The 15270-nt window shown below is 57.7% G+C and overlaps 2 protein-coding genes across 2 annotated transcripts; both read left to right on the forward strand.

Annotated features, from left to right (window-relative positions):
• Positions 1-2748: 2748 nt before the first annotated feature.
• On the forward strand, positions 2749-5998 carry CRYBA2 (crystallin beta A2). Its single transcript, XM_057746969.1, has 5 exons — positions 2749-2758; positions 2936-3100; positions 3890-4031; positions 5172-5314; positions 5788-5998. Exons 2-5 carry the CDS (start codon positions 2940-2942, stop codon positions 5933-5935), a joined length of 594 nt encoding a protein of 197 aa, XP_057602952.1. The 5' UTR covers positions 2749-2758; positions 2936-2939; the 3' UTR covers positions 5936-5998.
• Positions 5999-10546: 4548 nt separating this feature from the next.
• Positions 10547-14156, forward strand: FEV (FEV transcription factor, ETS family member). The gene is made up of 3 exons (XM_057746874.1): positions 10547-10765; positions 11511-11585; positions 13570-14156. The coding sequence occupies exons 1-3, from the start codon at positions 10714-10716 to the stop codon at positions 14154-14156; spliced, it is 714 nt and encodes a 237-aa protein (XP_057602857.1). The 5' UTR covers positions 10547-10713.
• Positions 14157-15270: the final 1114 nt, after the last annotated feature.

Genomic DNA, 15270 nt, shown 5'->3' on the forward strand with positions numbered 1-15270 from the left:
GGCAGACGCCCCCGCACCCTCGAGACTAGCACTCGGCGCTGGCGTCACGGACCAGCGCAGACGCACAGCCTGACGCACTCGCCAGCGGCGCCCCTCCCGACCTCAGCCTCCCTTGAACTCCCCCTTCCTTTCCCCGCCCCCGTCCCCTCCGCTCCAGCGTTCCACCCAGCATGGCCCGCGCGCCCCCTCTGGTGGCTGAATCCAGAATTCCTGGCTACAGATGCGGGAGGAAGAGAGAAGGAAGAAGAGAGATTCGGTCCCTCAATTCTCACCGCTGCGAAAGCACTGACTTGTGAAACCGAGACAAAGTGCCGGGGCACGAAGAGTCCAGGGCTGTTTCTTGCCTCTTTCGATAGTTTGTTTTTCCCCTTTCTGGGTTTGGGGAAAATTATACCCTGTTTGTTTGTCCAAACCCCATCTAGCATAGGGAGTCAGGGGACTGGGCATGGTTCTGACCCCATCTGCAATCAAACCTGGTTGTGGTTGCCCCTGCTGTGACTTAAAACCTCCAAAATGGACTTTACTTACTATGTTCTAGGGCCTTGTACTTTTGGCATTCACTTTCACACACCTCGTGATCCATGACAGCAATTCCTCACCAATGAAAAGAGACTCAAGGGAGACTCCAATTTCCCCCAGTGACTGTTCTCAGCATGCCAGAACTTCAGGGGTGGGGAACTGGGTGGGATGGGCAAACCTTCACCCACCCCCCACTCTCACTGGAGAATTTCTTCTACACCCCTTCCCTTATGGACATTGGCCCAACCTGACCACCCTGTTCACTCACTCATTCGAGAAGTTTTATTGAGCACCTACTATGTGTCCAGCACCGTGCTAGGTTCGAGGATAACAACTGAAAACAAGACTGGCACAGCCCCTGCCCCTTTAAATGGAGCTTACACTCTAGTATGAAAGGAAACAGTATAGCCATACACAAAAGGTGAAAAAGACAGCTTTACAGAGTAATAAATGCTATAAATGGGGTGATGTGATGGACAGTAAATGCCAGGAACAGTATCACCCAGGTGGTAAAAAAGGAGTCAGCAGGCCAAGATCTTGTGACTAAGACACTCCAGGTAACAGGAACAGCAAATGCAAAGGCTCGGAGGCTGGAGTGAGCTTAGCAGTGGGAGAAAACATAGAAACCAGCATGGCTAGACTTCTGGATTTGGGGCAGCTGCATCTGGCCTGTGAGCCCTTTTAGTCATAGGAGGTTGGGTGGCAAGAGCACTGGCTTTGGAGTCAAAAGGTCTAAATTCCATTCTTGCTCTGACACTGGTTAGCCATGTGTATTTGGAAAAGGCCCTGTACCTCCCGGAGCCTCAATTTCCACCTCTGTTCACCCAAACCCACCATGTTGGGCAGCTGAGCCTACAAGGGAAGCACTTGGTTCATGGGAACAACAAAATATTAGTTCCTTTCTTACTCACTCCTCCACTTCTGCTGGAATATCCCCTCCATTAAGGACCAGTCACTATTTTGCCAGAAGCCTTTGTGTCTCCTTGACAGCCATGATCCTTAGGAAATTTCGCTGCAAGTTGTGAGGAAATTTCTTCCCCGGAACTTCACTTGGGGCCCCAAGCCTTTCCCCCTAAATCCCCCCTCCCCCCAACATACACACCCTATCTTCCCCGCTCCGCCAACCGTACCTGGCAGCGAAATTGGGGGTAAGAGCCTAGCACCCACAGTCAAAACAGAAACCCAGGTTCACACCTCAGCTGGGCCGCTTCTCAGCTGTGACACCTCCCCGACTGCATTTCGGTACCCTTCAGGGCCGCAGGATCATCTGTGAAATGCAAAGCAGTAACAGCGCCGGCCTCAACTGAGATCACGCACATAAAAGCTCTGAGATCACGCACATAAAAGCTCTGAGCAGAGGATCTGGCCCGAACGAGGCGCTCAATAATCAGCTGCCAGATCTCAGGCTGACTTCGGGGCCGGAGGCCCCAGACCTAGGAGCTCTGTCTGGTGGGGGACAGCGTCGCCGTTCTGGCCGCGCTGAAGTTGAAAAGTTCTTCCTACCTACCTTAGCGAGCCACTCGCTAAACGCTTTGTAAACCCGTGCCTTCCCTTCGGCCGTTCGAGTTTCCCGCGCTCAGCGCCGCCTTGCGGCGATTCCTGGTCATTGCCTCTTCTCAGCACCTCCGCGCAAGAAAACTCCGGAAGCTCAGCACCGGGTCTGGGAAATCGAGCTTGGAAGGAAAGGAGCCACGATGGCCCACCCGCCAGGGAAAAGAGGGCTGAGGGTTGTGAGGAAACTCTCTTATGGGGCGCCTTGTCTACTTCCTCCCTACCATCGCCCCAAAGAGAGGCCTCGACCTAGGGCTGAGGAAAAGGTGGAGTTTAGACGCTGGGGAGAACTTCGCATCTCGAGCCAGGAAAGCGCGGTTTTAGCGGAGTGGACACCGGGTGGCCTGGTACCTCTATCTCTGAGGCTCTGGGCCAGTGAGGGTGAGCCTTGCCCGGCTCAGGCCCCCCAAAAAGAAAAAGCCGAGTCAGCCTCGGCTGTGGCGAGCGCCGGACGTGTGCCTCAGCAATTTCTATTGTAATCCCCGAAGGCTGGGGCCAGGTCAGCGGCTGCGGGAAAGGCCTGGCTCCGCCGGGGACACCAGAGCTGACCGCAGCCTGCCCGCTGACTCAGCTCCCCCCACCCCAGCGGGAGAGGGTGCGCGGAGGGGGCGACGCCTGGTATAAAGCCCCGCACGCCCAGCCCGTGCGCAGCCTCTCCGTTTCCGTCAGTACCGCGCTCACCCACCCGGTGAATACTCAGTGCTGGGGCGGGATCTCTTCGGGCGGGGGAGGGCGAGATGCGAAAAAGCCGCTAGCAGCCCTAGTCCAGCCCGCGCGGTCCTTCACCTTCCACCGGGGTTGGGCGGGCTTGGGCGGGGAATGGGTTCTCGTGACGCTGAGCGCTCGGTCCGGTCCTTGTCTGCAGCGGCATGAGCAGCGCCCCCGCGCAGGGCCCAGCGCCCGCCAGCCTCACGCTTTGGGATGAGGAGGACTTCCAGGGCCGCCGCTGCCGGCTGCTGAGTGACTGCGCCAACATCGGCGAGCGCGGAGGCCTGCGCCGAGTGCGCTCGGTCAAGGTGGAAAATGGCGCGTGAGTGATGCCCTGGCGCGGTTGGGCTGAGTTGGGGGCGCCAGGCTCCCCTGGCGCAAGCTCTGAGACTGGGACCTCGGCTCCCAGCCCTCCATTCCCCAGGCTGTCTGTAAGCTCTGCCTGAGAGAGACCCACCAACATGTAAAATCCCTAGGCTTCCTCAAAACTCCCCACCAGCCCCAAGACAAATCATGAGAAAGATTGTATCCTCGTGTGAGCTAAAGGGATAGAGAAGAGAAGCAAACATTTGCGGGACTCTGTGGGGCCAGCCTCAACCCTGAAGGGGTTCCCAGTGTAGTTTTGTTCCCCCCAAAGTTAGATGGCTATAAACTTCATTTAAGAAAAGAAGCCAGGTCCCTTCTGCTTGCCCCACCCTCGTCTCCTAGAGACTGGGGCCTTTGGGAGAGCTGAGGCCCCCAAGCTATTGGAATTTGTTGCTATCACAGGTTGCTACCATAGGTTAGGGGGGTTCCTACACCTACCTTTGCAGGGACCAAAATCCTTGAGGTAGGAGTGCTTGGTCGGGTGATCTTTGTAGACTGGCAAACTCCTTCCAGCCTGGGGTCCCTGAGCTGGAAGTCTGGACCTCTCAAACCTCAGACAGCAGGCGACTTAGGGTCTTTAGCCTCTAGAGGGGCTGGGTTGCCTTGTGACGGGTATGTCAGCGGGAGGGCGTGGAGTGGAGAAAAAAAATCGATTTTTCCAATTTTTCCCTAGCAAGCAAGGGGGAGGAGGAGGAATGAATGAGGTTGGGACAGATGCCTGCCAGCTTTTCTTATCTTTCCCCAGTTGGGTGGCCTTCGAGTACCCCGACTTCCAGGGACAGCAGTTCATTCTGGAGAAGGGTGACTATCCTCGCTGGAACGCCTGGAGCGGCAGTGGCGGCCACCACAGCGACCAGCTGCTCTCCTTCCGGCCAGTGCTCTGCGCGGTGAGCACAGCCCTCCCCCTCCTCCTCTGCATCCTAGCTGCCAGGTCCAGGTCCTGCCCACCATGGCACCTGGGAAATACTGTCCACTCACTCTACGAGGTGTGTAAACACAACTCCTAGATGGGTAGTGGTGGCATTACTTCCCAGAACCAGAGAGTTCTCCGAAAGTTTGGAACGTGGGCCTAAGTCAGGCGTCGGGAATCAGCACCACGGACAGCGCCAAGACCATGTCAGTCTTGAGCTCTGTTCCTCGCATCCACACGTCCACACGTGTCAGGGAGCGTCTCTGTTGCCACACAGCTCTGTGAGGTCGGGTTGGCTGCTGTTCATCTCATACATAGGTGTGGAAATGGGGCTCAGAGAGCAAAGTAATTTGGCCCTGGTCACAAAGGTTAACATGAAGATGAGACCAGAACTCAATCAGGGATCAAGGCTGAGAAGGGGTTAGTCTCTGTGTGTATGTTTGAGGGGAAAAGGTTCATAATGAATCAAATACACTGGAGCGGAGGATCTCACTTCCCATTTCTGCTGACTTATGTACCCTACTGGTGAGGCCTGGGACTGTTGGGTAGAGGACAGAGAGCAGGTGCTGACTCACCCCAGCTTCTCCATTTCAGGAGGTCAAGGAGCCCTGCAGGGGGAAGGCCCTGGGACAGTGGGAGTACAGACTCAACAAACACTGATGACTCTGCCACCCACCCTTCGCTGGGTCCTATCCTATGAGAGGCTATGCCCAGGGTGCTGGGCAGGAGATTGGATAGTCAATGAGGCCCTTAGGGAAACTGCCTTGCTTAGTGGACCAGATTTCTCTTAGGACCTCTGATTATCCTCTTGCAAAACAGGTCCATGTCACAAGATGCTCTCTATGCCTGACCTGAAAGGGTCTCTGGGTACTCCTCCCTTCTTCCAGTCTCACCTCCTCAATCCAAAGCCATAGAAAGGACCAGGCTGGGGACATCTAAGCATCCCAGCTTCTCAGACTGATGTGGAGCTGATGGAGTGAACTCTGGGTGTATTTATCGACCTGTGTCTTCACAGCTTGTGTTGGGCAGCAGGGTTGCGGGAGTGGGGCTGAGAATGTATCCATTAATACCTCTTTGGAAGGCCTGACCTGTCCACGCCCACCTTCTTGTGCCTCAGAACCACAGTGACAGCCGTGTGACACTGTTTGAGGGAGAAAACTTCCAGGGCTCCAAGTTTGAACTCAATGATGACTACCCATCCCTGCCTTCCATGGGCTGGGCCAGCAAGGATGTGGGTTCCCTCAAAGTCAGCTCTGGAGCGTGAGTCCTGGGACTGGAAAAGGGGAGAAGAGCAGGGAGGCAATGGGAACCAGGGAGGAGGGCAGGGAAAGATGATGGGAGGCACAGTAAAGAGAGATGTTGGGGGCTGGGGGACTGAGGCAGTGAGGTCATGGGAGACTTAGAGGCAAGGGAAAGTGAGACAGTGGAGACAGACTGGGAGGGAGGGGGCAAGTAATAGGAGAGTAGGAATCAGGGGAACAATGTGGGATAGAGTAAGGGATTGAAAACACGAGCGAGGAGGCAATGGGGTGTGGGAACAGGAGACAAGGTGAGGAAGGTATTAGGAAGACCTGGAGCAGTGGACAGGGCAGGGAGAGATCCATGCAGGGAAAGCCGAGGTCATGGTTTTGGAGCTGGGGGATGGGAGCTGGGAAAGGAGGACCAGCAATAGGGGACATCGCTGGGGGTGGGGGCAGAGCCTACTTACCACCTCTGTGCTCTCCCTGGCCTAGGTGGGTGGCCTATCAGTATCCAGGCTACCGGGGCTACCAGTATGTACTGGAGCGGGACCGCCACAGCGGGGAGTTCCGTAACTACAGCGAATTCGGCACGCAGGCCCACACCGGGCAGCTGCAGTCCATTCGGAGAGTCCAGCACTAAACTCCACAGCCACGGCGCCTCCCCTGAGGACCCTTAATAAAGGCTCCTGAACCTGCCTGCCCCTCTTGCCTCCTTCATGGTGTCTTGCTTTGTGATCTCCATCCTCATCATGCTGAGGGTCTTTCTCTGCCAACCTGACCCTCCCCTCAGGCTCCAGGACCCTTGAGTATGGAGCATACACTGGCTTAGGATGTATGTGGCTGATGGGGCTGAGAAGAAACTGCTGGTAAGAATCCTGGGGATCCTGTTAAATGCAAGCAGCCCCACACCTCTCCTTGGTAAAGGTCTATCAGCTTGGAGCGGGGTACTGCTAGCCCAGATAGTGCCTTTGCCATCCTCTGGTTTGGGTGCCCACAGCTCCATGGCAGGGCTCATAGGTGAATTTCAACCTTCATACACCCCCTGGGCCAGACACCATCATTCAGGGCAGGACCTCCTTTACTCTGTGCAAGAGCCCTGTTGGGTTCCTCTCTAACCCCACCCCCACTTTTCCAGCCTTTATCTTCACCCTGGTACCCTACGCAGCCTGAGGGAAGCTTGCACCTATTTTCCAGCTTTGTAGAATCTCCGCCTTATAGAGGAGAAAGGGTGTGAGAGGGTAATTGGTGAGAGATCTCACTGCCTCCTAGGGGAGATGTCCTTTCTGTCCTCTCTCTGAGCTAAGCCCCAGACCCTTTGAATAACTCCTTCATGTGGTATTAAGCTCCAGCATTTACAAAGTGTTTTCATACCTTGCCCCTCAGCTGTCTCAAAAATTCCCTCTTTGTTCTTCCTCTTCCTCCCCACTCTTCAGAGGACTAGTAGCTGGAGAGGCCACCCCTGAGCCACTGACCACAGTGAGCCTGGGGTTCTGGGGCAGGTGGTAGAAGCCCACAGCCACGGTGGGTTTGAGTGTGGCAGCAGCCATCAGAGTCCGTGGCACCAATATAGCTTCTTCCCACATCCCTCTTTGGCCTGGTTTATGATAATCTTACCTAGATAGGCAGGGCCTTCAAGGCCCTTGGGATGCCCTTCATCCTGTCCCTCAGGGATGCTTGAGTTTTTAAGTCCCTAGTGGACCTACACATGGGGAGGGGTGGTCCAGTTCATCGCCCCAGCCCAGGGGAGTCAAGGCGATGTTGGAAAAAAGTCAGATTTGGACCTGGGCAGTTCCCAGGGGCCCAGCTATGCAAAGTCAGGCATCTACTCCCTTGGGAAGAGCCCTGGACCAGAAGTCAGAACACCTGGAACCCAGCCAGATAAAATCCCTAATTCTCAATTCCCTCACCTATAAACTGGGGCTACTGATTCCTGCCTTGTCTCTCTCACAGGGTTGCTGTGAGGATTCAAGGAAAACCTCCTGAAAATGCTCGTGATTCAGAAAAGCACTAGGGCAGTTACCATAGGAACTTCCTTTCCCTGCCTCCCCCCATGGATCCCAGGGTTGGGTCAGGGGACCAAGGGACAGAGTTCTAGGTGGGGTATGAATTCTGCCTTATACCTGGATGGGTTCTAGAGTCCATGGCCCCAGTTGCATTTGATCCTCCTAACAGCTTCCATTCTTCATCCATTCATCAATGAAAAAACTGGAGCTCCTCTGAGAGGGAGAAGACTTGATGAAGTCATCCACTTAAATGGTGACAAAGCCAGGACCTGAACACAGGGCTCCTGACCCCAAATCTAGGCTGTTAAGTGGAGGCTGACCTGAGCTGTGGCCAAAAGCCTCAGGCCTCAGAAGAGCCCCAAACCTTTGTGGGCTCCAGAGGAGCTTGGAGTTCCTGCATGGTCACAAGCTCCTAACTGTCCACTTGGAGGATGGTAATAGTAACAACAGCTAAATGTATGCAGCTTTGTCTGAGTGCTCAGCGTGTATTATATAAATGTAATTCTGTACGGTAGATACTATAATCCCCATTTTACAGATGAAGAGACTAAGGTACAGAGGTTATGTAATTTCCCCCAAAGCCACACAACTAGGAAATGGGGGATCTGGAGTTGAACCCAGACCCAGACAAACTGGCCTCAGAGCCCAGCAGCCCATCCCCCACTGCCTGCATTGGGGGGCAGGCAGTGGGCAAGGGGAGACCTGGTACCCAGCATCAGCTAAGCTGTCTTCCTTCCAAGAATGTCCATGGCTACCAGGACCACCCAGCAAGATTCCTTCAGGAACTGGCAGTGTGACCCTGATCAGGGCACACCCTGTCTCTAGCTCTCAGTGTCCCCACCTGTACAGTGAAGGAGTTGAGGGAGCTAAAATTTGTTGCAGCCTTGCCAGCATGGACCTTCTACATTTTCTTAGACCTATGGGTCCAACTCTGCTCACCACACCAGCAACTAAGGAGGGGGATGTGCAGAGGCCAGGCTGGGCCTGGGTGTTTTCACCTTCCCATTCTCCTTCTATTCTGGGCAGGCTGATGGTCTGCAGAACCCAGTGGGGCTCACAGTCAGCCAGGTGGGAGGAGGATGGTGGGGAAGCTGCCTGGATTTGCTCATTGGCTGTACACAGCCAAAGGCCAAAGGGGATGGAGGAGGTCATCTCTTTTTCAGTGGTGAAGCCAAGATCCAGGTGAGGTGGGGGTACACCCCTCACTCCCTCACAAACTCTTCCCAGAGCCCACTCGCCCCTTCAGTCCCTGAGTCCTCAGCCAGGGCTGGGGGGTGGGGGTGCACAGAGCCGGACCTGTTGATCCTTCACCAGTTCGGAGCTGGGATGTCTGGATAGACCCCACTCTAAGCACCCTCTCCCTTCTGCCTCGCTGAGAGCATTAAGTGGGTGAAACTTGCTGCCTCCCCACTCTTGCAACTCCTGCTCCCCATTTTCTATGTGGGGAAGTGATAAGAAGGCATGAAGGAGAGGAAGCGGGACCTCGGGGCCCCATCCTCAAGACCCTCCACTCATTCAAAGCCCTGAGTTTTGTCCCCAGGAAGCATTCCAACCTCTCGTCTTTCTCTCACCAGATGCCACCTCCACATCCTGAAGCCTCCATCCCTGTCCCTTTAGGACCCTCTAGGGTCCTGGGATCCCTCCATTTTCCCCTAGACTCAGCCCCCACACTCCTCCTTGATTCCTTCTGACTTTTTTATCCTCCACCAGTAAGAAGGAACACCCCAGCAGTTATAGCAAGTGAAGAATGCACAGGGGCCCCACAAAAACCCTTTCCCCAGCTGGACTTCCCAGCCATCCCCAGTCAGGCATCCCAGGACCAGGGATCCTGCAGGAAACCTGCCCACTTCAATCCAAGTGCCCTGAAATCCCAGGCCTCCTCACCTCCTGGAGCCAAGCAGTGGGCAAGAAAGGCCTTGAGATTACCAATTCTGACTGGAGTCACCAGGTGCTGCATGGCTACAGGTGGGCTCCTGGCCCCAGAGCCTCATCTTCAGCCAGCATCCCTCCTTAGTGTGCCTCTCCAGAGCCAGGAAGCCCCACAGGTAACCAGAGACTCCAGGCCACCTGGGAACCACATCAGCTTTGCTAATACTGTCCTTTGCCCCTTTCTTGGAGTGGATTTACTTCCAGTCCCCCTGAGTTGGGGACCTTGTACAGTGCACCTGTTTTAACTCCTCTAGTCCTGCTAGAGCAAGGTGCCAGCTGCAGCCTAGTTCAGGGGTAATCGGGATGGGAGTAGTTGTGAGGGTAGATGGTAAGCTAGGATGATAAGGGATGGAGAAAGACAGGAGAGAAATGGTTGTGGAGGGGAGTGGAAGGGGGATCAAGAGCCTACCATGTGCCACCAACTAGCGGGAACAAACAAATGAGAAAAGGAAGGGAAAGAGAGAGATGACACGGAGAGGTAGAGAGGAGACAGAAGGGGAGATGGGAGGAGGAGGGACTAGATGGAAGAAGAAGGAGAGATCTAGAAAGGGGAAGCAAGGGCACCCCACTAAAAGTTGTGGGGGAGACGCCCCAGCGTTGGCGCAGAGGCCTGGGAGCCCTGGAAAGGCAGGAAATAGGGGAAAACGAGAGGGAGATAGCAAAGGAGATCGGGTCTCCAGGAAAGAGCAGAGAGTGGGAAAGGAGGAGGAGGGAGAAGTAGCGGGGATGGAGGAAGGGGGGTAGATAAAGGGAGCACCGGCTGCCGACCCGGAGCTCAGCGACAGCCGAGAGGGAGGGAAGCGGAAATTTAAAAGTGAAGATGCAGATAACGCAGCCTGGAGACGGGAACCCGGGTGGCGGGGGTGGGGGGGGGGGAGGGAGGAAGGGGAGGAGAGTGGGGCGGTGAGCGGGGGAAATGGATGAGAAGGAGTGAGCCCCCCTCCCCGTTGTGGCTCCGGGGGTCCGAGGTGGGGCCGGGTCCCCCGCCCCATTGTTGTTTGCTCAGAGTCAGGGAGGCGGAAAAGAAATGGGCTCCTGACCCCTATCAGGGCGCAACGCCCAGGCCCATCCCCCGCGCCTCTCCCGGGTTGCGGGGTGCAGGGGGCTGCCGGGTGCGCTTGGCTGCCGCGCGGCGCGTTGGAGACTTTATTGCGATGGGGCGATAAGACAGGCGGGGGCGGGGTCCGGGGGGCCGAGGCGGCAGCGCTTTAATTAAAACGGAAATTGCGGCCCCTGCCCGCGAGGGGGGCCGGAGGGTTCCGAGCAGCTTGGTAGCTGGGAGCATTAGCTCCAGGACCCCCTCCATCCCCCGCCACACCCGGGCAGCCCCCTCCTGCCAGGCCCTGCTGGACCCAGCGCCGTCTTCTTCTCCCTGTCACCCGCGGTCGCCTCGAGCGGGGATCGGTGCCCCGGAGCGCAAAGCCTGACGCGATTCCCCTCTCCCACGCCCCCCACCCCCCCTCCCACCGCCCAGTCCCTGGCGGCGATGAGACAGAGCGGCGCCTCCCAGCCCCTGCTGATCAACATGTACCTGCCAGGTACCAGGGACCAGCCGGGGACTGGAGGCACCAGGACCCAGGGCGGGAAGACTGGGTTGGGGCTTGGGAAGGGATGCTGGGGTCCAAGGGAAGGGGGCGCAGTCCGGAGAATCGGATCGCTGGGAGAACTGAGCAATCTAGGGCATTGGAAGACCTTAAAAGCAGATGAAGCGCTTTGGGGTTTTAGTGTGAGGTCTAGAGGACTTGAAGTGAGCAGTTTGGGAGCTTGGGAAGCCAAGAGTGCCAGCTCAGGGGCTGAAAGAGCCTGGTAGGGGGAGCAGGGGTCTTCAGTGTTGCAAGGGACTCAATGCGCGTGCCATGTTGGGAGGTCGTGGTCAGCCGGGCGTCGCCCGTGCGCCCTCGCGGCTCCTCACCTACGTGCTCCAAGCGTTCCCACCAGCCCAGCCTTCCAGGCGCCCTCTTCTCTCCGGTGGGCTCTGCGCGCTCCGGCTCGGCTGAAGCAAAGCCCGCTCGGCTTTATAAGGCTCCCGCCGGCCCGTTCGGAAAGCGGATTTCCTTTTTCCTGGACGCGTTTCCTGACTTGGGCGTTATGGAGGGGCTCCGCACCGCGTGCGTCTGGGCCAGGCTGCGGGAGGAGGAGCCGGACGGATCAGGCCCCCAGCCTCGCGCCCGGGAACCAAGGCACCCTCCCCCCCTTCCCACTCGAGCCTTGGCCCGGGGCCCTTTCGGTCAAGTCGGCAACATCCGCCTGGATCCGCCTGACTGTTTTTTCCTGCTGCCACAGATCCCGTCGGAGACGGTCTCTTCAAGGAAGGAAAGAGCCCGGGGTGGGGGCCGCTGAGCCCCGCGGTACAAAAAGGTGAGCTGGCCGGCGGAGTGGACGGTCGGAGGCGAGGACAGTGGATAGGGCCTGGGGCACCCACCCCGTAAGGACAGGCGCCACTGCCACCAACCGGAACAGAGGGTGGAAGCGATATGCAACGCGGGGCTTTGCGAAGCAGAGGGTCCGCGTATGGTTGTGGGAAGACTGGGAGTGGGGAACATTCATTTGGCCTTTGGCTCTGCACCTTCTGAGACCTTCTGAAGGCCAGGGCAGACAAAGATCCTGCCCCCACCCCCTTTTCAGCTGGGAATCTTTTTCTGGCTGTTGGGCTGGGGCTGGGGCGGTGCTTGGTGTCATTTCCCTACTGGCAGCGGCAGCGCAAGGCCTCAGCACCACCCAGCAAGGTGACCCGGAGAATGACTCCCTGGCCACTCCAGGGAGTCGCCATTAGCACCAGGGCCAGCACCCCCCTGCCTCCCTGGCCCACCGCCAGCCAGGCTCTGTGAGCCAAGTCCTCTGGGCTGTTGCAGCTGATTCCTAAGTTCACAACCCGCTCTCCACCCGGTCGCTTAATTATCCTCAGCTTTGCCACCTTGGCAGCTGAACCTGGCTGGCCTTCCATGCAAAGCCTCTCAACAGGTCCCCACCCAGTCGGTACCCTAGGTCTCACCAAGTTACTGTAACCAGAAAAACAAGGTTGGCAACTACTTTATCCAAAAGGGAACACAACACCCAACAGGAATGTGTTTCCAAGCCTCTACGTCCCTCAGCACCAGATGCACATTTTTACCCAAACCTTCCCGTGCTTCTGATCCTAAAATTCAATGCTCCTGACCTGGAGCCAGGCAGCTCCTCACTGGGCTGGTGTGGAGGGATTGGGATTGAAATTATGCTGGAGGGCAGCATCTGGGTTCTGAGCAAGTTGTTGAAAAAAGAAGAGAGTTTCACCAGGCTCAATTTAAAACAATAATCAGACAACTTCCAGGCAAATCCATTTTATTATGAAAAAGTATGTATGGGGGTGAGAGGAGGGTAATTCTGTCAAGATTTTTCTCCACCTGTCTGATTGAGGCTCCAAGACAGAGTAGCAGGAGTTCTCTCTCACTACCCATGTATCTGGGAAAACCTCCTGGCCGTTTCTAGCAACCCCCAAATCCTGATGGGGCAGAAGAGTCTGGAGATTGGCCAAAGATGGGAGGAGGCAGGGAGCCAAGCACAGAGGCTTCCTGTTCTCCTCTCCTCAGAGCTGTGCATCATGCCCCCAGGGAAGTATGACACCCTGGTACCCGAGGAATCCCGCCTGTTCCGAAAAAAGAGGCGGAACTGGAGTAGCCCAAGCACCAGGTGCTGGCAAGGGTGCGGAGCCTTCAGAGGCTGCCATTCCTCTCACATTAGGGAACCACTGTCCCCATTCTTGTCTGACATGGTACCACAAGGAAGCCAGCCACCACCTCTTCTCCACCTAAGGCAGGGGGTCCAACTGTATGCCTTGTCCAGCGGCTGGATTGATCCTGCTGCAGGCCTGCTTCTTCCCTCTGGATCTCTGGATGTGGTGCAGCTGGGATGTCGCAGTCTAACCACCTATGTAGGCTACCCTGTGCGGCTATGCAGGCTGTGAACCGAGTGAGGGCACTCAGCCGAGGGGCTGACATCCCGCCTTTGCTCACCTCCGAGAGCCGTGTGCCTTGGAGCGCCACTGCCTCTACGCGGAGGAGGTGATACTGCCCCCACTCCCCCCATTTCTCACAAAGCTGCGCGCTCGCGGGGTTGCGTCCTCCTAAGCGGGAGACACGTTTCCATTGTGCAAAAGCGCGCGATACCGGCTAGGGACGACTTTGCTGATCAGCCCCTCCCTGGCCAGCCGCTCCAGCTGCGTCCAGTTACACAGCTGGACGTGCCCTTTTCCTCCCTGACATCGGTCCCCACCCCCGACTGGGGTGGAGGGGTCTCCCACCTCCCCTCTTCCCCCCGCCGCTAGCCTCCTTCATCCCGCCTGTGGCTGACTGCCCCTTCCCCACAGGCAGCGGCCAGATCCAGCTGTGGCAGTTTCTGCTGGAGCTGCTGGCTGACCGCGCGAACGCAGGCTGCATCGCGTGGGAGGGTGGCCACGGCGAGTTCAAGCTCACGGACCCAGACGAGGTGGCGCGGCGCTGGGGCGAGCGCAAGAGCAAGCCCAACATGAACTACGACAAGCTGAGCCGCGCGCTGCGCTACTACTACGACAAGAACATCATGAGCAAGGTGCACGGCAAGCGCTACGCCTACCGCTTCGACTTCCAGGGCCTGGCGCAGGCCTGCCAGCCGCCCCCCGCGCACGCCCACGCCGCCGCCGCCGCAGCCGCCGCCGCCGCCGCCGCCCAGGACGGCGCGCTCTACAAGCTGCCCGCCGGCCTGGCCCCGCTGCCCTTCCCCGGCCTCTCCAAACTCAACCTCATGGCCGCCTCGGCCGGCGTCGCGCCCGCCGGCTTCTCCTACTGGCCGGGCCCGGGGCCCGCCGCCACCGCCGCCGCCACCGCTGCGCTCTACCCTAGTCCCGGCTTGCAGCCCCCGCCCGGGCCCTTCGGCGCGGTGGCCGCCGCCTCGCACCTGGGCGGCCATTACCACTAGACGGGGCGGCCGAGTGCCCCGTGGCCTCTCCCAGATGCGCGGAGCCTCGCTCAATCCCACCCACATCCCGGAGAGGGGACCGGAGCCTCCTCCCTCGCCGATGCTTCAACCTCAGATTTTACGCCGCCCGCTTCACCCAGCCCCTGGGGAAGGGGCCTGAAGTCGCCTCAATCTTCCTTTACCACTGGATTTGTCCCCGCCTCATCCCGCAACCCCGAGGGAGGGTGACTGTGCCCCCACTTCCTCTAACCTTCTTCTAGACCCCAGATCCCTGAAAGCGGTTCCCGGGTCTCCCCTGATTTTTCCTCGTCTCCATCTGTCCTTCCCTCTGGCTCCTGGAAGCCCCTCCATTATGACCCCTCTCTTTCGAATTCCAAATCTTTTCTCATTTTTTTTTCTGACCCCCACGGAGCTGCCCCGATCCCAGTATGGCCAAGGCCCAGCACAGTCCACCTTCTCCTCCCCTAGAACAGCAACAGGCTTGGTAAGGGCCGCTGTCCCCCTTGACACTTCTAGATAGCTTCCCGTCCCCCTTCCTCCCTCCCCCACCCTCCCGTAGGACGGCCGTGTGTTTCTATTCCCTTCCAGACCTATTAAAGCTCCCCAGCTCCCCACTGCCTCCTCTCTCTGTTCTTAGCTGCACCAGCACCTTGGCAGGGGGTGGGGTGGGGTGGAGGGGGAAGGAAGGTAATAAGATTCCCAGCACACGCCTGAGCAGAAAGGCCTGCCAAGGAAAAGCTCGAGAGAATGAGGGTTTGGGTGCTACTGGAGGAGAGCGTGGAGCCGCTGGTGCGTGGGCTCCTGCTGCAGCGCCCCTCCCACCTGGTAGTCGACCCCAGCCTGCCTCATCCCGCCTTCCTCTTGCCCCTTCCCCCTACCCATCTCAACTTCCCTCCCAACGCGCATCGGCATCCCACCTCCCCCCATCTCACCCATCCTTCCATAAGTTCCTCACCTCATCCCAACCTCCTCCCTGCCTTTTCTCACATCTTCACACCATCTCAATCTTTCCTCAGTCCCTCCACTTCATCCCCTTCTCCACGTTCCTTCTCCTCCCCATCCTACCCTCACTCAGACTTTCTCTCATTCCCATTCACAAGCCCCGCACCCTGCC

The sequence above is a fragment of the Hippopotamus amphibius genome, chromosome 8, assembly GCF_030028045.1.
Source record: "Hippopotamus amphibius kiboko isolate mHipAmp2 chromosome 8, mHipAmp2.hap2, whole genome shotgun sequence".
Taxonomy (NCBI): Eukaryota; Metazoa; Chordata; class Mammalia; order Artiodactyla; family Hippopotamidae; genus Hippopotamus; species Hippopotamus amphibius.

Coding starts and splice junctions, on each gene's coding strand:
- CRYBA2 (XM_057746969.1), top strand. CDS start 2,940: ATGAGCAGCGCCCCCGCGCAGGGCCCAGCGCCCGCCAGCCTCACGCTT. Junction 3,101..3,889: donor GTCAAGGTGGAAAATGGCGC/GTGAGTGATGCC, acceptor ATCTTTCCCCAG/TTGGGTGGCCTTCGAGTACC. Junction 5,315..5,787: donor CTCAAAGTCAGCTCTGGAGC/GTGAGTCCTGGG, acceptor TCCCTGGCCTAG/GTGGGTGGCCTATCAGTATC.
- FEV (XM_057746874.1), top strand. CDS start 10,714: ATGAGACAGAGCGGCGCCTCCCAGCCCCTGCTGATCAACATGTACCTG. Junction 10,766..11,510: donor GATCAACATGTACCTGCCAG/GTACCAGGGACC, acceptor CTGCTGCCACAG/ATCCCGTCGGAGACGGTCTC. Junction 11,586..13,569: donor GAGCCCCGCGGTACAAAAAG/GTGAGCTGGCCG, acceptor CCTTCCCCACAG/GCAGCGGCCAGATCCAGCTG.